Consider the following 24,078-nt stretch of genomic DNA (forward strand, 5'->3'; position numbering starts at 1 on the left):
TATTGATAGGAATATACGTATCCATAACAAATTAGCATTAAATTGAATATTATATGTTTCAAATATTGTTTATAAGGTTGTACCTAGTAATAGTATTTTATCAAACATAAAAGTTCTAGAAACGTGCTGACTAGAATGGGTTGTATATTTAATTCAAATATGGGAGTGGGTAATGTTACAGATTATTTCAAAATATCAGCGTATGATTTGCATTCTTCTAAATATTATTTACTTAATATAATTAAATAACATTACTTGTCCACAGTAATTGAGATATACATATTTAGTTTGCACTTATAAATCATATTAATCACCTTGCAAATCGATTTAATGATACATTCAAAGTTTCTAATGGGGAGTCTAGCTAAAAAAATGTTTACTAGTATATTTAATTAGTTCTGATTACAATGGCTTCTCTCAGAAGAGTTAGACGTTTATTTAAATTTACTCAATGTCGTCGTCATGGTTAAATAAAACTTCTAAACATTATACTCTCATATGAATTAATTACACAAAGTGTAAATCGCTAATTCTGTTATTGGTGCTTACCAATATATTTCTGGTGTTATTGCATTCTACGTATGAGGTCCACGTGATGCATTAGGTGGTAACTTAACTCAATGTTAGAGTTTGTTTATATGAACAATGAGTCTTCATATTTGGAAAACGTTTTCATTTCATACTATTGAAATAACAAATGAGACTGCGTCTCCTCTCCTACCTTTGCTTATTCAGTATTTCGATAGAAGTATTGATTAGAAGTCGAATGTGTTTTTAGAAATTATTACAATTATTTGTTTTTTAATTTATTCCTAGGTTCCTAAACAATACACTAATAAAATATAAAGTTATCTTCGACAATTAGGTAATTTTAAAAATTAACAAAATTTGTAGATCTATAAATACTTTTAAAATGAATGTCCAGCTGCAATATAATAATTAAAATATAACTCAGTACTTGTGTTACTTTATGAAACGAAACGCAATCTATGCTGATCCTGGTTCAGCGTCTTCTCGACAATACAACTAGTTGTACAGCAGATAATAAAAGTAGTGTAGTGTAAGTGTATAAAATAATAATCGTTTGCCACTTGTGTAGACTCTCTAAACCGGCCAATGTTACACAAGAACAAGTATATGTTATTTTTATAACTAAAGTTGCCACAAGAACAGTAGATACTTAGAGCGTTAGTATACATAATTATACATAGATAAATAATCTAACATTAATCTCCAATGCTCAAATCGCATTTTGTGTATTATAGTTTAATTATAATTAATCATTAATGCATACTTTATTTTAATTAAATTTATTATATTTTTTCATTATTCGTAACCATTGTCATTTTAATAGAATTGTTGTATTTCTATATTAAGTATTATACTTATTTGATACTTGAAATGTAAACTTATGGTTTGTAAAAAATATCTACTTTGTATTTTTATGATTATTCAACGAAATTGTTAATTAAAATAGGTATGTTATTTGAATTCACTAGATATTTGATAACGGACCATAGGTTTTAAGTATTGTCAAATGACTAGTGTAAATCAAATGTAATGCAATATCGATAATTATATTTTTAGATAATTTAGCTAATATTTTTATGAGTGATAAATGTATTGATTTTTCTTATAATTATGTGCTTTCATTTCTAACTTTCCTTCACATAAAAAGCAAACAATTTAATTTCAATTAAAATTAAAATCAAAGGAATTAATGTGTTGTATTTTTTTCTTGATATGATTTAAATAGTTGAATATATTTGTAATTACAGATCTCAAAGTAAATATCTTCGCTTAAACTGCACTAGAAATAATGGCGATATTTCTATATTCAATATACAAAACTTGTACTGTATTATGGATACTAAACAACTGATAAACATACCCACCTTATGAATAAGACTTCATGTACATGGGCATAGAAGGCGATTGACTCGCCATGAAGGGCTAACTGTCGTCCTCCATCTACTTATCGCATGAGGGTGGACCATTCCATTATCTCATTTAAAAAAGTATACATATATAAACCCACTGGCAAACAATTATTACGATCTGGTTAATTAATACAGGTGTTGTATTCTTTCTTTGTGTCATAGAACCTGCGAATATATAAAAAAAATATTTGGCATAAACTTCTTCCATCTAAGCCATGAAATGACAGAAAAAAAAACTAATTGACATATTATTTTCGTGTGGACTGACTGTACTGACATCTTTACTTGACACCTTTATATTAAAAATACTTGACACAAACGTCAATTTAAACGTCACCAACGAATTCAAAATTCAACGATCTTTTATGAAGTTTCCTCCCCAATGTTCCTTCTTGTATTCTCAGAATAATATTTTGTATTTAGTAAAAACCATCGTTATTTATACAACCTAACTAATTAAATAAGTACTTGCGATTGTATTGTGTAGTAAAGAAAATGGCCCAGTTCAATTATTTGAACGAGCTCAACAGTTTAGCCACAATTGATGGGCCTTTAACCCGAGGTCCTCTCCAACGATGGGCTAAGAAAACTAACAATGAAAATCATAATCCTTCACTGAGTGCATCACATAAAAATATATCTAATGCAAACATCAGCTCTTGCAATCAGTCTATGCAAAAGCTGTCCTTATCGGCCAATCAGAGCTGTAACAATAGTGTGTTATCCAGCAATAAAACTCCTACAAGAAATGAGAACAAAAAGGGCAAGAAAACACCGTCAAAGAACAAATCACCAGGTAAATAATATTTGTACTAATTTAACAGCTCTTATCACTACACGAACAAAATAGTAAATAATACAACGAAGTAAATAGTAAATAATGTAATATATTCGTACTTCTACTATTGTTTCTTCATATAAAGTAGGCGCATTCCACGGCGCGTCTTAAAAATAAACCACTATGGGCATGTAGTGTGATGTTCCTCTAAATTATATGAAAATATAGTTTATCATGGTATGCAATGACATGATATAGTGGTTATATACATGTTACCTTTACAATTTCTTTAGTTACTTTTAATGATATATTTAAAATGACAGAAACAATTGAAATTGAATATTCATAATGTTATATCAGGACGATCAACAACACCTACTCCGAACAAAGCATCTAAGACACCAAACAAAGCAGACAGATTTATACCATCTAGGAGTAATTCAAATTATGACCTGTGCCATTATATGGTAAGTTCTATTAAGAGTTATGAGTTATCAATGATTTGTTGTGTTCAATTACTACATCTACAACTATAGTTGTAAGGATTACTATCAAATAACTTTTCTGAATAACTACTTCATATTGGAGATACAAATATTAATAATGAGGTTCAGTAATGTTTTTCTGCAAACAACATCAATCAACAATGAATCTAATAATGGAACATACTTCCCAGTTTTTTAAATTTATTACACTTGATAAATTAAAAAGCCACATAATTTAACAAGGATCTCCTTGGCAAATCACAACTAAATTGATAGCTTCTCATCATAAACTTTACTGATTATGTTTCTTTACCAAGGCGTTACAATAAAAATTAACTAATTATAACTGTAGATGAGCCGTGATGATGACAAAGGTGAAGAAGTAGTAGCTCAAACTGCAGCTGGAGAAGCTATAGGGCGAGCACTTACTGACACAGAGCCTGGAAGACTGCTACAGTACACTTGTAAAGCCCCCGCAGCACCAGAGGGCTATCAAAATAGACTAAGGGTTGTGTATTCACAGGTATTCAATACTAACTGCTGTCTGCACTCACAATTATAATAAATAGATTCCTCTCAGTTGCTAATTATGTCATTATTGTTTAGTATTTATTGGATATAATTAGGTTAGATACAGTGGGGTTGACATGTTTGGTAAATAAACCCCAAAATTTATTTAGATAATTAAAAAATATAAGTTTATTTTTTCTCTTCTTATTTTTTATTAAGTTTTTCATCATCTACTCAAATCAGAATAACTCTAAAAACCAAGTAGAATAGTTAATTCAGTTCTGTAACTATTAAGAGCTTATTGTAAAGCTTTATTACATTATAATGTATTAGACAAAATAGTGATAATGATTTTCTTTATTTAATATTCCAGGCAAAAGTTCCATCTTCAGTTAAGAATACAACTAGATATATACCACAAGCTCCTGACAGAATTCTTGATGCACCTGATATTCTGGATGATTACTGTAAGATATATTGTATTAAAAATAATTTAAAATTAATCATTATTTATATAGGATGCTAGTTTTGTTTGACAAAACAGTTTAGAATAGTTACTTTGATTGGAGCAAGCAAATGTTTTATACACATAGCACTGTATAAACTCTGAAACTAATCAATGTATTTTAATTAAACTTATAGCACAAAAAATTTTAGTCTAGGTACAAATGCATGCATGCAACCATTGCCATACACGTCATACAATAGTTTTTCATGTATGGGATTTTCATTTAATGTTAACACCTATATAAATACCTATACATTGTAAGTAATAGGTTGGCTCAGCTAGTTCATCTAAAGCTATATCAATGCAATGTTACATCAATCTCATAAAATTGATGTATATATATCATCATTACATAGTATAAAACAAAGTTGATGTCACTGTCTGACCCTATGTATGCTTAAATCATTAAAACTAAGCAACTAATTTTGAAGTGTCTTTTTTTAATAAGTAGAGTGATTCAAGAGGATGGTTTATATATACAATAGATACAATCATTGACATCCCTTTTACAGATCTCAACTTAGTTGACTGGAGTGCATCAAACATTTTGGCAGTAGCTTTAAATAACACTGTATACTTGTGGAATGCTATGACGGGACAAATAGAACAATTGTTAACTCTAGAAAGTTCAGAGAATGTGTGCTCTGTGTCATGGGTGCAAGGTGGCGGCTCACACTTGGCTGTTGGTACCTCATCAGCAACTGTTGAGTTATGGGATTGTGAACGAATTAAAAGGCTGAGGGTATGTACTATTTTTGTCAGCTGAATATTGATAGTGTACAGGGATGTGGACTTCAGCACTACTAAACAAAGATTAATATAATGTTGATGGTTTAAAGATACAGAAAAAAAAATCTAAATATCTTTTATACAATATAGTAAATCTTTTTTTTTTATTATTATTTTTGTCATGCAATCAGTCTTCCAGACTATAAGTAATATTGTAAATCTAACATGTCTATTATCATCCCTTACTTAAGCCATATTTATTTTGAGTTGAAGGAATGCAACACATATTTATTAAGTTTCATTGCATCACATTGCTAGTAATATCAAATACCTAGGAGTACATGCATATAAATATAGGTTATCATAACCAACCAAAATTTAAAATTTGGTGCCTTATCATTGATTACATAATTCAAATTTAAAATTATTGATCTAGAAGACCATTAGCAAATCTCAGTACCAGCTAGGGGCTGCCAGAGGTGCTATGGTCTATGCACAGTAGAGTTGTCCAACTATAGGAATATTCTGGTCTAGGTAATGGATGGGCACACTGGTCGAGTGGGATCGCTGGCTTGGAACCTGCACGTTGTATCGAGCGGCTCACGCGACGGGAATATAGTCCACCATGACGTGCGCCAGCGCGACCACGCTGTCGCCACAGTCCGAGCACACACGCACGAGGTGAGCTAACCAGTCTGGTATATTTGATAATTGTTAATGCTGTGGGAAAATTAGTGGTGGTCTAGTGGATAACGGTGCAAACATTTGTATTCATGAGTATGATTGTTTGTATATATTTACAAAAAAAAATCTAAGTATTTATATCAATTGTCTAGTTCGTACGTACGTATTTTGTTAGTGCGACTTATCGATTGTATCGTCAGCACAATAAAGTTATTTTAAAGTTGAAAGATAGTAACTTGAATTTTCTAATAGTCTACACCAAACTTATTTTGTCTACTGCCTACTTTGAGAATAAATTATTATTTAGCGCCCCCATTTTTTCACCTACTCAAAAACCACGATTACTTTAAATCAAATTAATCAATTATTGTGAGCTATATTGGCGAGGATTAAACATTAATACTAAACAAGACTTCTTGGTCTCCCTATTATGGCCCACTTTGGAAAAGGCTGGTCTAGATGATGATATTTTATAGTCAACATGAATATGATCCAAAAAAGCTATTTAATAATTTATACTGTTGGTAACTAATTTATATGTCTTGTTAAGTCTATATTTTTATAATAAATAGGTTGTTTCATGGTACATTAATCAGTAAAATATTTGCGACCATTTTTTTTTTGTTATCTCGTTATATTTGTCTTTAATCTCCCTCTTTTCCTTTACACAGATATTACCGACGTTGTTAGCTACTTTCAGATCAAAATAGTTTTCCGAGAACGTTTTCTTTAATATATAACATAAAAAACACAATTTATATGTGTTTTGATTCAAATTAATATTGTCGAATTTTTATGTCAAAATCGAGTTATTAATACTGAATTTATTAACTACTTCTGCAGATCTGTGGCCTAAAATGGTCGCCTGATGGTAGGTACCTTGCTTCGGGCGGCAATGACAATCTACTGAATATTTGGCCTATTGCTCAAGGACAACATTACTCTCAACCACAATATCTGTATTCATTCAAGTAAGTGAATGTCTATGTTCTATGAAACTATTAAATTAGAATTATTGAGTATGCTTATTTTCTCTAGAGACTGTTGGTTATGATCAATCTTTAGGGTCATTTTAGTAGAAAAAAATAAAGTTATTAATATTTTCTGCTAAATTTTCATACATATTAATATGTTAAGTGTTTTTAGCATCTGTGCGTAAGTAAATGTACGTTACAAAAAAAATCGTTCGATCGATTTACTATTCAAATCAGCAATTAACTTTTCCGAATATTATTTCAGTCAACATTTAGCGGCAGTCAAAGGAATAGCTTGGTGTCCTTGGAGCTCAGGCATTCTAGCGTCTGGAGGAGGCACAGCGGACAGAACTATACGCATTTGGAATGTGAATACTGGGGCCAATCTCAACACTGTAGATACAAAATCACAGGTATTTTATTTTGTTGCATTTTTTTATTTCTGTATATGTTATAGTTTCTTTTTTCCTTTAATGATCCACTATCCAGTGAACAATGTATTTTATTAAGTAACCAAAAATATTTAAATATATTTACCCAGGTGTGTTCAATTCTGTGGAGCACGCATTATAAAGAATTAATATCGGGTCACGGATATGCCAACAATCAGCTAGTTATATGGAAATACCCGCTGATGTCTCGTGTGGCGGAACTCACCGGCCACGTGGCACGCGTGCTGCATCTCGCGCTGTCGCCCGATGGAGTCACGGTAGTGTCGGCTGGCGCAGACGAGACTTTGCGGTGAGTATGGACTATATATTAAAATGTTGACACTTTGTAGGGAAATTCATCATTTTTGAAACTATAACGAATTTTTTTTCTTAGTAATATAATTAGCCTAAATAATTAAAAATGCTATCCAATGCAACTATACCACGCGCACGAAGTCGCCGGCACAGCTTACATATTACATACTTACATTAGTATGGAATCAACATCATATAAAATATCTACATACTTTTACCATTTTTCAAATCTTAGGTTTTTGTTTGCATGGCTTTTTCCGCAATCTTTTATAGTGCTCGTGGCTAACGGGCTTTATATTTTATTACACACTAGCTGTACACGCGATTTCATCCGCGTGGAATTGTAACTTTATTTTTCTAAAATAAAAGTAGCCTAAGTTACTCCTTATTGTATCAGCTACCTGCCAATAAAAGTTCCGTTAAAATCGGTCCATACATTTCAGAGATTAGCCGGAACAAACAGACAGACAAAAAATATAAAAAATGTTATTTTGGTGTATGTACCGTATTTATACTCATATATATTACAAACAGACACTCCAATTTTATTTCTATGTTTATATTTAACACTTCATCTTGATGAAGTGTTAAATGAGATGAGGGTATATCCGGACATGGATACATATTGAAAGTTACTTGGAGATTGTATTATTAAATTATATATTTCTTTCAGACTTTGGAAATGCTTTATGTTGGATCCATCAAAGAAGAAAGAACCCACAGATACAAAAGCTGCAAAATCAATACTTAATATGAACTCTCTTATTAGATAAGTTAGTGTAATAGTGCCATAAACTTGACTGAACAATCTAGTATTATGATTGAAAATTGTGATCAATTAGATAATTCTATAACTATTGTTTTAGCAGATATGCTCTAAACAACTTTACTGTTGGTTTAATTTCTATATTCTCTTAATCTTTATTGTTAACCCACCCAAGCATGCTACTATGATTTATTTTTAAATCAAGAATTATTTCTAAGTACATTTTGATTGTTTTAATCTAATTTCTTTTATTTGACTTAAGATATTTGTCATCGTTTTTCGAACATGTTTTGACAAAAATAGTGAAGTTGAGGTCGTCAAATGTGCCGCGAGCTTTTCTTCTTTCTATTTTCATGTATCTAATTTATCTTCTCTTCTAACTTTCACTTCACTTTAATATAAAAACATTTAATTACCTCTGCTTCCTTATTTTATGACCTTTATAGAAGTATTATGTGACTCATATCTTGTTTTGTTTTGTGTACTTTACCCTTTAAATATGAACTGATGTATAATCTTATTTTGATGAATTATTGTAATTTAATTTGAATTAATAAAGACATTCAATTGAATAGATATTTCATTATACTGTAACTGTTTCTCTATTTTTACACAACATTTTAAATTGAAGACGTGTTAGAATTGTATTTGGCACAATCAATATCTTAGGTATAATAAAAAAATAAAAATGCAAAGTGTGTAAAAAATATTTATTTACTAATCTTTTGTATATTGCAACAATTGGAATGTAAAAATAACAAGCAAAATCAAAAAGTAATGTGCGATTAAAAGTTTTATAAAAAAAAGCAATATAGTGTGATGTTAATGAAATAAATGTGGAAGCATGGTGACTAGAACTATAATAGCATAGAACACAAATTTTGTAATACATTTTTTTAAATGCAACGAAAGGAACTTAAAAGCTGCCTTTAAACATTTATATCTATCTGAACAACCATTGTGTCACTTAAATACTAAGTTCATTGTACTTGACGTACCTACATGGTACGGTGGTATGGTTAAAATCTGACATCACTATTATGAGTACTTAAAATTCAATAAAACTGTATACTAATAATATCTACTAATTATTTTTCTGGTGAAATACCAGTTCTATTATGCTCTAATATATATTCGTAATGTGACACTGATATTCAATAAAAACAAAAAATGTTTACTTAATCGCTAAAATCCTAAAAATGCAATCACACACAACTTGCAAACACAAATTCAATAATGTGTACAATTTAAAACTATGAGAACACATTTACTGTATGTATTCAATAATATCATAATACACCTATTCCGATTCGGTTACACCTTTCGTGATAAGCTCAGAGTTTATTGTATTCTTTATACTTATCTCTAAATGTAAAATTCTGTTTATACATTCTCTATTGTCTACCATACATTTAACTACATGGCTCATGAGGAAAATAACAATTCAAAACATGTAAATATTCTTAATTAAAAAATAAACTATTATAACTTTCTTAATCGATTTACTTAATAATAAAAAAGATCCGCGTGTATAAAAAACAGTTTCAATAGTTGACTTAAGTACAGTCCAATACAAAACTAAATAATATTTTAGTAATTTCAGAAGTCGTTTTATAATTTGAATTTTATTTTCTTAACTGTGTTAGTTATAATTTATTACATCCATTAAACTACAACATATTCCAATTTTATATACTATCTAACAATTGAGATTCATCCGGCACATACTAATTAAACAATCAAACAAGTATTTAGTATATAATGTAATGTACTATTGTCAAGAAAGTCATGTTTAATATTCTAACTACATCATTAACTCACTATGTCATGTAGGTACCCTATGTTATTCAGATCATTTATTTGCTATATACGTGACGACGGTATACATCATCCTAGATTTCGTTTCCTATTCCTTAATATAGAGATTTACTTATTATAGAAATCTTAATACAATAACACCGTCATTAAACGTAAGTTTTTATAAACAATTGGATACTCTTTAATACAGCGATTAGCAACACGGGGCCTGTAAAACATTTTTATGCGGCTCGCCAAGCATTTCTATAATTGAATTATTTTTTTGTGCTTTCTCCCATCAATATATTGTTATAAAATTAATTATAATAAAATTGTAATACATACTAAACAGAAATATTTCTTTGTGTCGAGTTACTCACTAATCGGTGTCTTGTTCAAACATGCAATAAGAACGTTTGCTTTGCATTAAAATTTGTATAGGAACCCATTACTTTTTTTTTTATTTTAAATGTTTTCATTCTGTGTTTATAATCATTAAAGTTTTGTATATTATTAATAGCTATTGCTTTATGTACGATTCGCCAAACAATTTTAAAATTTAAATTGGCCCGCTAATACAAAAGGTTGCTCACCCCTGCTTTAATAGATTGTGATGCCTCAAAGGCGGTTTAAAAATCATATCACAGAGGCAAGGCTACGCGTATGAGATGCGCCCTCGGTATCCAACATGTCCGACATAGCAACAGTATTGGATATGGGCTCCGCTTCACGCACCAACTGTTCATGGCTGTTCGTAATGGCGACGCCATATTTGAAACTCCTGCGCAAACTAGAGCGAATGCTCTTTGCAGAATCACTTTTTCTGACGAAAGATCTCCTGAGGTAGTCGCGTGTGAGTGAGAGAGAATTACGCGATGTCGATGATCTCGGTCTACTGATTCTTGAGTCTGTTTCGTCTGTTATTGTAATGGAAGGTGTCGCGAAGACGCCGCTATAATGTGGTGGTTGAGCTTCGATTTCAATTCGGTCCCGGTCGACCGTCTCGCTTAGTGTGATTGGTATTTGTGATGTTTCGTCTTGTTGCGGTTGTTCTAAATGGCTTGACGTTATCCTAGAACAGTAATATTTAACAATAAAAAAACTATTATCATTACAAAATAAATTCAAATTATAAAAAGAAAATTAGCTGTTGATAAGTTCACGTTGTTCTTAGTCCCATTGCTGCGCATCAATTGTGTGGAGGACATTTTCCCTGAACATTTCTTGTGAAATGGCCACGATGATCTAATTTCTTTTCTAAATTCACCCACCAGCATTTATTGTTAGTGCAGGCGGGTGCTTCATTCCATATTGACGACTTCGGTGGTTTAACAGTTTAAAACACCGCCGCCTTACTTCCGATGGACGCGAGTTCGATTCCTCGCAGGACACAAATATTTCATTCATCATTATTTATTATTCATTCAGATTATGGTCGACTGGTATAAAATGCAGCATGATGTTAAGTCCGCCAAATTTCAATTCATACGTACGTATTGTACTTTTGTATTGTATGAATTGAAATTAAGTAGATAAAAAACAAACCAAAAAATTGTATTGGTTTGCTCTATCATATGTCCAGTGTATTGGGTATACAAGCTGTGATTAGCTTGCAACTAATACTAGATGTATAAAATATCTGGGAAGTTACCTGCGCAATCGTCTGAAGCTACGCCGTATGGTGGTGAGGAGACGTGCGCCAGTGGCGGTGGAATACGAGGGTGGCGGCGTGTATTTCGGGGGGGGATCCGGGGGCGGCGTGGGGCTCGCAGGGGTTGCGGGCCCGGGGGGGAACGCTCGGGGCAACGACCGAGGCGGCGGCTGCTCGCTCTCTAAGCCCATCCGTGGCCGGTACAGATTTTGTATACGCTGAGAATTAAATTAGAGATAGGGTCAGCGTACACTTATATATATATTACTGCTTCGAAAGTGTACATTATCTTCTTATTAAAAACGAAAAAGATGATTTTTATTTTAAATTATATTTAACCAAAGTTTTTTAATTAGCGTTTGACAAAAATGTTCATTGTTTTAACTACTGCATAGTAATTAACAAAATAATACTAAAGTACTAAATCACTTTGCTACACATAAAGGAAAAGGAACTTTCAATAGTATAAAAAAATATAATTGTCTAAAATTTATAGAAAATAATACGTGGTAAAAATATTCAAGCAAAATTTCATGTTGCTTCTTAAACAACTTAAGTTTAGAATTTATTTAAAATATTGAAATAATTAATAAATATTCAATTAATTATTATTAATTAAGGTTCATCTAACAAGAAAAGTGTGACAATTCAAAATATAAACACACATATGTACTTACCAACTCTTCAGTACAATCGCTAGTTCCATATTCCTTTTGCGGCAATATATATAATAAAAACAGTTTACTAATTGAAACAGTAAGCTAATAAGCTATTACACTATCACATACTCGTATAAAACCATATTTATTATTATCTGAATTGACAAAATCGTTACTATGCTGCAATTTACAATTTTTGATGATATCAAAATAGCCCCATAACCTCATAAATCGATATTGCAGATTTATTCTTAAAAATAGTATGGAATTTAAAAAGTTATTGAAAACTTACATCAAATATATCGGGTGGGCCTTTACTCATGTACCGCCAGGTTTGTATGAAAGCCGTAATGGGTATGATTAGCAGGGTACCTTGCTGCATACACACTGCTAATTGGCGGGTCCATACCGGCCAGTATCTATATAAAGAAAATAAAAATATAGGTGAATATTATTCTTACAAACAAAATTAGTTCTAATATTTATTATTCATATTCAACTGAATGTTATGCAGCACATTCAGATTTCAATAACTTTGCCAAATGATGACACCGAAGGGTCGGAAGGTCGGTTCGATTCGCTTGGAAACTGCTCCCGCAATCTCTTATTAGAATAATAGTTATTTTTACGTAAGAAGCATACGTCTAACAGTGGATAAAAATATATGCTGAAAGAGAGAGAAGAGCGATAGCGTACCCTCCATGTTTCCTCCAAGAGTAAAATTGCCGCTGCTGTCCAATACGAAAGTCCATGACGCAAATGGCCTGAAATATGAAAAAATATTATATATAAAATGTTTCTACATATGTCCGTCATAGACTAAAACTTTCAAACCAATATGCCACTAACCAGATTAATTTCAAAGGCAAAGATGGGTTGAGACCACTAAAAAGATTTTTTACTCGTTACTACAAGTCTCATCGTATCCTAACATATTTACGGTAGCATCCGGTAGTATGTCATACTAGGTCTGCCCGCGGTTTCATACGCTTGAAATTTATAGTCTGTATTATTCTAATGTATTATTGTAAAGTTTTATTAAAATCTATTCAGTAGTTTTTGGGTGAAAGAGCAACAAACATCCATGCATCCGACAACACTCACAAACTTCCATATTTATAATATTAGTAAGATTATTTAGATATTTTATTAGATATAAAAAAATGTGCTTGCTACGTCAAAATCATATTCAAAAATAATTTATTCATGTAGGATATTTTAGCTGCTTATGAACGTCAAATTTTTATCCTTTTTTGACTGTCTACTCTTACTTGACATGCTGTAAATATATATATACTGACAGAAAATACTGCTGGTTAAATCCGCTAAATGTATTAAACCGCATTGCATTAAACCTGAATATATGTAGTTCCATAAATAATAAAATACTCACACATAGTACTACGGGCAAGACGACAGTCCAGGCGAAGCTGAGCAGCGCGGCCAACGCGGCCGACAGCTTGCGTCGCTCGAGGAACAACGCCCGTGCGAGCGTGTCCGGCGAGTAGGGCCGCCCGCGCACCGCGAACAGCGCCACCGCCAGCGCGGCCTGCGCGGCGCACTGCCACCACGCGCCCGCCCACACCACGTCCACGAAGTGCACCACCACCACGCCCGCCTGCCATACCAAACACAGTATTACTAATGCCATGCAATACAAAATCCTTTACCGCCATTTAATAACTATGCAGTTCGTGTAAGTGTATCTCACACCACGTCCGCAAACTGCACCATAGCCACGCCCGCCTGACGACCGGGACGTGTATTACTAATGCAATAGAATTGAAAATCCTTTACTACCCTTTAATAATTATTTATCTAGTTTATAATATATATGGAGTTCGTGTAAGTGTCTCTCACACCAAGTCCACGAAGTGCACCACTATCACGCCCGCCTGCCAACCGGGACACCGTATTAGTAATACAATTTATGTATGTAGTTAATAATATATTAGCTAACGGTCCCAGGTTCGCGCAGGTGGATTACAAATCTTTAAATTTATCTGCTTATACTATACTATAATGCTCGTGTATTACACATATATAACTTCCTAATGAATCAATTTAGCTATTGCTGAAAACTGTATTAATATGAGTTGCGTAATTAAAAAAACAAGCGAATAGACAGCGGTGACAACTATATTTTATACTATGTAAATGTATGTAGTTCATGTCATGTATACCACGTCCACGAAGTGCACCACAGCCACGCCCGCTGGCTGACGACCGAGACACCCTCTCAAATTACTAATGCTAAACCAATAAATAAAAATTAAATGAATCACTTACATCTGTACTGAGCAGGTAGCCGACGGCCAGTCCAAAAACGCAACTCAAAAATGTGATAGTGGTCTCCCAGACCCGAAGCCCTTCCGGGTTGATAGCCATAATGCCCGTGATGACGCAGTGCCATATAGCAAGCTGCTGAGCTATGCCGAACATTATCAAGATGAAGTAGAATATCACCGCCCAAGCTGGGGATAGCTAAAAATTTATTAATATATATTATAACAACATACCACTATTAATAAAAAATTTCTTTTTAAGTCTGTACACTTACAAGCAAAATATATAAACACTACGTATAACAGTAACAGTCACGCTTTCACAATAATGATTGATTTTATTATATTAGCACTTTGTCATCGTAATAGGGCAACCGCCGACCGCAAAAAAGTTTGATCAATATTTTAAGTCGCATTAAATTAATTTGGGTCAGTATTAGGACATCCATATTTATATAAAACTACATATATTAATGGTGATAATTAAATAAGACGTTGAAAACTTATAGCAAATAACTCTTGATTCGAATCATAGCTATTTCTTGTTACTCAATAGTATACATTATATCGGTCATACGTGTTCAGTTACCGTAAACGATTTGCTATGCTACAGACGCAGTCACTGTGACGGTTCGCCTAAGTACTCATTTTAGTTTTACGTCATATTTTGCATAAAATGGGCGATAAAAGGAAATAACAATAAAAATGTACATATTAAAAATATTCACTTCAAAAATTGTATTTGATAACTAAACATAGAATAAATTAGCATATATTCCGTTATTTAATTGACAAAATAATTGTAGTAGAAGCATCGTCTTATTTGATAAATAAAATACATAAAATAAGTTATATGTAAAATAGTACAAAATATTAAATAAAATCAATATTGTGTACTTAGCTTTCAACACCAGAAAAAGGATAGTTCGCTATAACTATCTATAGGTATAACATGTGTATCAAAATAAAGCCATTAAAAATTGTTAAATGCATATATGTAAACATGGTTACTAGCAGAAAAGACAATAGGGCGGCATCCTTTTGTGTTCGTCAAAAAGAAGGCCGACAAACACACTATCTACAGATATTACACGTGTGTTAAAAACAAAACTATTAAGAACTGTTAAATATTTTTCTGTAAACATATTTACTAGCAAATAGGACAATAGAACGGCATCCTTTGTGTTTAACAAAAGAAAGCCGACATGCTTGCATAGGATGTTCCAATTTACTACGTTGTAAGAGATCATGATTTAAATAGATAAATAGAAAACGACTTCTAAGGAATTAATTGTATTGAAACATTAGTTCAGGTTTTGATAATAGAAAGGAATTTATTAGAATTTCATAAAAACACAGTATGTAAAATAATAGTATCAACAGAATGAGCGGTTATATATGAATACTAACGTTTACTAATTATAATGATTTATTAAGTAAATTATAAATTACATTTTATTTTTATTACAGACTTTAATATTAATTACATATTATATATGTGTTTGCGATTTATTATAATGTTATATCAGCATTAAATTAATAAACAAGTAAATATATTATGTAAACTCGGTAAATGGTTGTTTATATTTTATATAAGAAAAATATTTGTAAAACAAAATAAAATTTAGGATAAAGAAAAGTGTTACAAAATAAATTTAAAAATCATCCTGTATAATTAGTGTGAAATGCCTAAGAACGAAGTTCTCACGTTGAGTTATGTTTAGATATATATATTTGGCAAAAACAAAGTCGATAGAAGGTTGTTAGGAAGGATGAAGAATCAAAAGAAAGGTTAGTCGTCGGCGAGCTTCCGTAGGAGTAACAAGTGTATATTTAACTTTTTTACTATTCGTAAATGAGGAGATTTTAGTAAGTGATTTTAATACTTTAATATCCGTTCTTGTCAACATATTGGTAAGTCATTTTAATTCTTTCACTTTATTTATTGTGCTCATAATATACTGTATGTCTGTTTTCATTTGACTGTATTATTGGGATATGTTAGATAAACTGCCAAGTTAATTAGGAAATGTACATGTGTTTATTTATTTTATGATTTGCGTGGAATTAATATGTTGACGAATACATTGATTTAGTTTAATTACTTATAATATAAAATTTAACGAGCATGGTTTATTTGTGTCTTTCTTATATTACGATAATAGTCTCAATTTGTACCTAAATCTGAGTTATATTGATTTATTTTCTTTAGTTAGGTTAAAAGGTTAGGAGTTTAATATTAAATGTGTATATTTACTCGTTAGATGCTAATGAATGTAATTCTGTTTTTTAACAGTTGTTGATAACTCTGATATTTTATATGAGAATTATATTAATAATAAATTTACTACGACTAAACTAAAAGTAAATTAAGGAAGTTATAGTAAAACCCTATTATACTTATAATGATGGCTAATAATAGTTCAGTTACTTATCAAAAATAAATATTTCATTCACTTATTTCAACTATTTATTACTTATTTCAAATATTTCATTATTCACACTAAATGTCTTGCTGTGTAGTGTTCCTTGTTTGGGATAGTAAATTACGTTTACTATTTCGAATATGTAGATATTGCATGGTTAATATTTAGTACATGTCTATATTACATTACACGGAAGATGTAGTGAGAGGAAGATCCTTGAGTCTTATATATATTTTTGCTGAAGGCTTTATTAGAAGGAGGCAAATGTTTGTATCGATGAATAAACTATTGAAGTAACATTTTCCAATAATTTATGATGATCAAATGTGAACCGTAAATCTCTATGGAGACTTTAGCAAGTAAGTGAAGTTATAATAAATAGGTTGTGGAAGTTTTTATCAGGAGGAGAGAGAGGCTCAGATCGATGAATTTATGATGAAGTCACATGTTCCATCATTTGAGGAGAGATGGGTCAAAGCTCGCAATGAAGGTTTTAGACCACGATCCCTGTGGAGATTTCTACAACCAGTAGGGACTTAACTTAGTTGATAACACTGTGGTTATCTAGGACACACACCCTAAGTTTTACCGTATGCATGTTGTATGGCCAGTGTATCAATATAGCGATATGTTGCTACTCTGGATATGCAGCATTGTGTGGGTAAAGTTTAGGACGCATTACATTTATTATATTACAACTTATTATACACTGCACAAATTAAATAGATAATTAATAAATGAATTAACCCATACGAAGATTATATACATTCCACAAAAGATGTCGCTTGGGGGTTCTGGTTACCGAAGGCTTCACTGGAAGGAGGAAAATACTTGTATCGATGATTGAACTATTGAAGTGACATTTTCCAATAGTTTTTGATGATATATTATGATCCGTAAATCTCTATGGAGGCTTTAGTAAGGAAATATAATTTCTGTAATAGTTGTGGAAGTTTTCATCAGGAGGAGAGAGAGGCTCAGATCGATGAATTTATGATGAAGTCACATGTTCCATCATTTGAGGAGAGATGGGTCAAAGCTCGTAATGAAGGTTTTAGACCACGATCCCTGTGGAGATTTCTACAACCAATAGGGATTTCTGTTTAGTTGATAACTGAGTGGTTATCTAGGACACACACCCTAAGTTTTATCGTATGCATGTTGTATGGCTGGTGTATCAATATAGAGATATATTGCTACTCTGGATATGCAGCATTGTGTGAGTAAAGTTTAGGACGCATTATATTTATTATATTACAACTTATTATACATTGCACAAATTAAATAAGTAATTAATAGACGAATTAACCATTGAATATAATTATATTAACCAGCAGAAGCAATAGCAATGCGGTTCACTATGACTTCCTTATAGATATGTCTTGCATTTCATAAATAAAGGAATTGCTAAATTATAATATAGAATTATTATATTGAAGTATAAGAATGCATTTATTAGATCACCACATTGAGATTAGTAATATTAAGTGTATATGCACTTAATGTTGTAACAACCTTTATGTTAAATATATTTTATATGAATAGCATAAATTAATAATTAGAGTTGTAAGAGATTACATTAATATATATGTAACTGTGAATATTGTAGGCATTGGGGGGGTTTATTAGATGAATTCTGGGAGGTTCCCAGAAGTAGTGAAGGTGAGTGTTAATGCATTCTAAAAGAGCTCTTTAAACCTACACCCGAGTCACAAGTCTCGGGCACCACTTGTGGTTCTCTCCCTGAATCATCAGTGGCCGGTATGAAGGCTAATCGTCATCATAACTAGTGGGTTTAATAAACATGTACATATAAAAGTATAATTGCTAATTAAGCCAGTATTATAATAAGACTATATTGTTTCTTATTTAATAAAACTACAATGTAATAATATATAAACTAACTATAAATAAGACATGGGATCTTAACATCTCCAGTCATTCCTATCAATCACCCATTGGGCAATCGGATTCATGTGGGCGATGCATTATCAAAATTATTATATAATTTTGAATATATTGAAATACAAGACCAACCATATACATATAGATATCGGTAATAATAATATTACATTTTATTCTACAATCAATTCTAAGGAACATCGGTTCTTTATTAATTAATATATTTAATATTATTCTTCTTGTTCCAGTCAATTCAATAAAATAAAGGTTTATTTTAAGGTCTTTGGCCTTAATAATAAATACTAATTACTAGAGCGTAAATATTCAGTATAATAATATTAGGACTCTTAGTCCTTTAATTTATATATACATATTATATGTGTATATATACATACATATATAAATATAAATACATACACATAATCACATCTATGGCTTCGGTCCTCAATGAAAATATATTTTATGACTATCCATTTTATGGCTAAACATTTTATCAATTACCAAGCCTTGGCTTTTATATCCAGGACTCCGGTCCTCTATCATATCGACTATCCACCTAGTGGTTGTCTATACCTAACAATCATCCAGGTCACAGACCTCTGTCACTATTATTTATATTATTATGATTATTTCACTATGTGATTAATCAAATTCTACTGATTACTATATCAGGACATGCAGTCCTTCTACAAACTAAACATTACCTTCTGGTTGATTCTTTATGTGGAGCATCCAGACATCTATTTTCAGATATGGGACTTATAGTTCTCGCTTATAATATCTCATCAATATAAAGATTACTTCGCCATGCAAGTAATTCTAATTTACATATAATCAATCATATTAGAGCCCAGCTCTTATTCACAAATATCTAATTCTTAATTCCTTGAGTATTCTTGGTATTAAGTAAATTTATAAACTTTATATGCTATGTTTGTAATATAGCAATTATCAACATTATATATTGGATTGACCAATATTGTGGTGTTGATGGCATTGAGCTATCACACTACTCTATTATTATTATTTATCGTACTGCAATTACTGGTGATCTCCAATGTCACATTATAGGGCCGAAAGGATTATCCATTAGTAAGTTCTGGTATTTGATTGACCTCCTAGTTTCTGTTACGACTCGTACTGTATCTTCAGTCTGATCTCCAATGTCACATTATATATAGCCGAAGGGTATTCCCCATTAAGTAAGCTACGTGACCGAGTGATGCTGGGATTTAGTTTCGAGATCGGGCAGTCTCTTTGACAGTCTCTCTATCGCCACATAGAACCGAAGGAGTCAATATCCATAAGTAAGCTTCTGTGTCGTGAGTGATCCTGAATTCAGTTTCGATCTGCCTATGGCAACTATATTTTATCTACCTGCTTTAAGCATCGCAAGCTTGGTGAAACCACTTGTAATGTTGAATTAATAATATAAATTAATCTTGTTTTGGTGCTGAGAATACTCATCCCATTTCACTTTCAAATGGTGCGTATTGCAACCCTACCTTGCATATCCCACCTTATTTATTAAAACCATAATGGTTCAATGATTCAAATATATACCTTATAATTAATATTCATAACATATACTCTGTATCATAATTTGTATTATTGAGATATGTATTTATCTCGCAGTTATTACTCCATCATATACCAATAAAAGAATCTATAGTTACTACATATACACAACGGGTCCACCGATACTAGACGATCACAAGAATTTATTTATATGGCCAAATGATTAAAGATTGAGTGTTCCATCGTTATATGATCTATTATATTTAGCTAATTCCTCCGATATTTAGAGAGGGAGTTTAGTTCATTTTCATAGGAAAGGGGGGGAACGTTACAATTGGTGCCGTGACCAGGATTACCAGGATGCCAAAATTGGGGTATAAGTAAAATTTTATTAAAATAGATCACTTCGAACACTTGATCACAATTGGAGTCTGTGACTGAGTGAATTGGTTTTAAAATATGATGAGAGTAGCAAATATATGTAATTTAATATGTTATACTATTATGAAAATAAATTTACGAATATATTAGGTAACTAGTGGAATATTAGGTGACTTGTGGAATATTGGGTAAATAGTGGAATATTAGGGGACTTATGGAATATTAGGTGACTAGTGGAATATTAAGTGACTAGTGGAATATTAGGTGACTTGTGGAATATTAGGTAACTAGTGGAATATTAGGGGACTTATGGAATATTAGGTGACTAGTGGAATATTAGGGAACTAGTGGAATATTAGGTGATTTGTGGAATATTAGGTAACTAGTGAAATATTAGGTGACTTGTGGAATATTAGGTAACTAGTGAAATATTAGGTAACTTGTGGAATATTAGGTAACTAGTGGAATATTAGGGGACTTATGGAATATTAGGTGACTAGTGGAATATTAGGTGACTTGTGGAATATTAGGTAACTAGTGGAATATTAGGGGACTTATGGAATATTAGGTGACTAGTGGAATATTAGGTGACTTGCTGAATATTAGGTAACTAATCCACTAGTACGAATCTAATGATTCTAATTGCTTTTACAGATGACGTCATTTTCACAACAATAAATAATTGCGAAATTTTGCGATCGAAGTTAGATAATTGGTCCACTGGTTAAAATATAAGTAAATGTGTTAAGTTAGTTAATATGTATTATTGTTTCGAAATTACTAAAGGTTTGGGGTCGCTTAGAAATTAAAACTGTTGAGGAGATAGAATAAATTTAACGAATAATTAATTATATAAAGTAAATGTGTTAACTAGCTACTACTATTTTTATTGCTTTCAAAATTACTAAAATATTGGGTGTCGCTTATAAATTAGAACTTGTTGGGAATCGATAGAATAAGTGCAACAAGTAAATAATTATGTAAAGTATATGTATCAAATTTTTGTGTTACATGTTATTAATTGTAGGGTCACTTATAAATTAGAACATATTAATTATATAAATAATATGTATCAAACGAAAAGTTATTATGCTATTGTTTTTTCAAATTACTGAGAGGTTGGGGGTCGATAGAAATATTTATATAATTATGTTATGTATAAAACTTCATTATTGTTTTCGAATTATTAATCAATTGGGGGTCGCTTATAATTTAAAATTGTTGGGAGTCGATAGAAATATTTACAACAAAATTAATTATATAAATAATATGAATCAAACTAGTTATTGTGTTATTGGTTTTTCGAAATTACTAAAGGATGGGGGTCGATAGAAATATTTATAACAAAATTAATTATATAAATAATATGTATCAAACTAGTTATTGTGTTATTGGTTTTTCGAAATTACTAAAGGATGGGGGGTCGATAGAAACATTTACAACAAAATGAATTATATAAATAATATGTATCAAGCTAGTTATTGTGTTACTGGTTTTTCGAAATTACTAAAGGATGGGGGGTCGATAGAAACATTTACAACAAAATTAATTATATAAATAATATGTATCAAGCTAGTTATTGTGTTATTGGTTTTTCGAAGTTACTAAGAGGTTGGGGTCGATAGAAATACTGATATAACTATATTATGCATAAACTAATTATTAATTATTGTTTCCAAGTTGCTAGCAGTTTGGGGGTCGATTATAATTTGAAATTATAGGGGTTTGATAGAAAGATTTATTAGAAATGAATAATTATTTTCGAATTCCTACCTTCTATTAGAAATGGCATCTGCCTCTGCAATAGTATACTCAATAATCCATTAATAGAAAAGGCCATCGAAATTATCAATATAGTCAAATTTGGCATTATCGAAAGAAATGTATCATAATTTAGATATTTTGTATTGATGCATCGATAGGAGTGGCATATTCTCCGAAAAAAAAAAAAAAAAAAAAAAATTTTGAATTTTAAGTATTAATAATAACATTGAGGTCGAAAAAAAACCGTAGGGGTGGATATTAATATTTACCACAAAGTATGTACCACCAAATAGGTTAGAATGCAATGCAGGTTGCAATTAGCGTTAGTATATAATATTATCTTATTAGTAGCATTAGAAATAATGATGCATATGTTTTATTAAATTGTCAACCATACTGAAATCTCCGTTAATACGTAAGTTAGATATTGTATTGCATAGCGTTGGGAACAATATTACAAAACATAACCACATAAGAAAAAAAAAAGAGTTATGTTCGGTCATTCTTAATAAAAGGAAACAGTCTTATAAATATAAAATAAATTGTCAAAAGTTTAAAAACTATAAGTTATATAATGAAAATAAAATATGTTATATAGGAAAATCTAATGTAATTATCATTCTGGTGAACTCCATGATAATTAGGGGGTCGACTGTGACGGTTCGCCTGGTATTCATTTTAGTTAACACCATATATTTTATAGAATTATGATAAAAGAAAATAATAACAATAATTATTTAAAGATTAAGACTTATAAGTTATATAATGGAAATAAAGCAAACAAAACAAAAGAAAGAAATAGTTATTAGTAAGTAATTCTAATGTAATTATCATTCTGATAAACTCCATGATAATTAGGGGGTCGACTGTGACGGTTCGCCTGGTATTCATTTTAGTTAACACCATATATTTTATAACATTATGATAAAAGAAAATAATAATAATAATTGTTTAAAACAAACAAAACGAAAGAAAGAAATAGTTATTAGTAGATAATTTTAATGTAATTATCATTCTGATGAACTCCATGATAATTAGGGGGTCGACTGTGACGGTTCGCCTAAGTACTCATTTTAGTTTTACGTCATATTTTGCATAAAATGGGCGATAAAAGGAAATAACAATAAAAATGTACATATTAAAAATATTCACTTCAAAAATTGTATTTGATAACTAAACATAGAATAAATTAGCATATATTCCGTTATTTAATTGACAAAATAATTGTAGTAGAAGCATCGTCTTATTTGATAAATAAAATACATAAAATAAGTTATATGTAAAATAGTACAAAATATTAAATAAAATCAATATTGTGTACTTAGCTTTCAACACCAGAAAAAGGATAGTTCGCTATAACTATCTATAGGTATAACATGTGTATCAAAATAAAGCCATTAAAAATTGTTAAATGCATATATGTAAACATGGTTACTAGCAGAAAAGACAATAGGGCGGCATCCTTTTGTGTTCGTCAAAAAGAAGGCCGACAAACACACTATCTACAGATATTACACGTGTGTTAAAAACAAAACTATTAAGAACTGTTAAATATTTTTCTGTAAACATATTTAC

General features: G+C 31.0%; 2 protein-coding genes across 9 annotated transcripts in view; one reads left to right on the forward strand and one right to left on the reverse strand.

The window, feature by feature from the left end:
- Positions 1–2,284: 2,284 nt before the first annotated feature.
- LOC131850934 (cell division cycle protein 20 homolog) lies at positions 2,285–8,675 on the forward strand. Its single transcript, XM_059201350.1, has 10 exons — positions 2,285–2,736; positions 3,079–3,185; positions 3,556–3,726; positions 4,087–4,180; positions 4,734–4,963; positions 5,485–5,631; positions 6,478–6,605; positions 6,874–7,021; positions 7,150–7,349; positions 8,028–8,675. Exons 1-10 carry the CDS (start codon positions 2,436–2,438, stop codon positions 8,125–8,127), a joined length of 1,626 nt encoding a protein of 541 aa, XP_059057333.1. The 5' UTR covers positions 2,285–2,435; the 3' UTR covers positions 8,128–8,675.
- A 1,632-nt stretch (positions 8,676–10,307) lies between these two features.
- Positions 10,308–24,078, reverse strand: part of LOC131851131 (sodium-dependent transporter bedraggled) — a 28,486-nt gene continuing 14,715 nt past the window's right edge. For 7 of the 8 annotated variants that reach the window (XM_059201569.1, XM_059201570.1, XM_059201568.1 and 4 more), the window contains 7 exons: positions 14,517–14,711; positions 13,621–13,845; positions 12,924–12,991; positions 12,520–12,646; positions 12,246–12,278; positions 11,569–11,786; positions 10,308–10,989 (listed from right to left, as the gene is read on the reverse strand). In XM_059201569.1, the coding sequence (XP_059057552.1) occupies positions 10,554–10,989; positions 11,569–11,786; positions 12,246–12,278; positions 12,520–12,646; positions 12,924–12,991; positions 13,621–13,845; positions 14,517–14,711 (1,302 nt within the window). In that variant the 3' untranslated portion in view covers positions 10,308–10,553. The remainder of the gene's footprint in view (positions 10,990–11,568; positions 11,787–12,245; positions 12,279–12,519; positions 12,647–12,923; positions 12,992–13,620; positions 13,846–14,516; positions 14,712–24,078) is intronic. The other variant, XM_059201571.1, reaches the window with a different exon arrangement.

The sequence above is a fragment of the Achroia grisella genome, unplaced genomic scaffold (genome assembly GCF_030625045.1).
Source record: "Achroia grisella isolate CSIRO2021 unplaced genomic scaffold, CSIRO_AGI_Agris_v1 utg780, whole genome shotgun sequence".
NCBI classification, from domain to species: Eukaryota; Metazoa; Arthropoda; class Insecta; order Lepidoptera; family Pyralidae; genus Achroia; species Achroia grisella.

Coding starts and splice junctions, on each gene's coding strand:
- LOC131850934 (XM_059201350.1), top strand. CDS start 2,436: ATGGCCCAGTTCAATTATTTGAACGAGCTCAACAGTTTAGCCACAATT. Junction 3,727..4,086: donor TAAGGGTTGTGTATTCACAG/GTATTCAATACT, acceptor TTAATATTCCAG/GCAAAAGTTCCATCTTCAGT. Junction 7,350..8,027: donor GGCGCAGACGAGACTTTGCG/GTGAGTATGGAC, acceptor TATTTCTTTCAG/ACTTTGGAAATGCTTTATGT.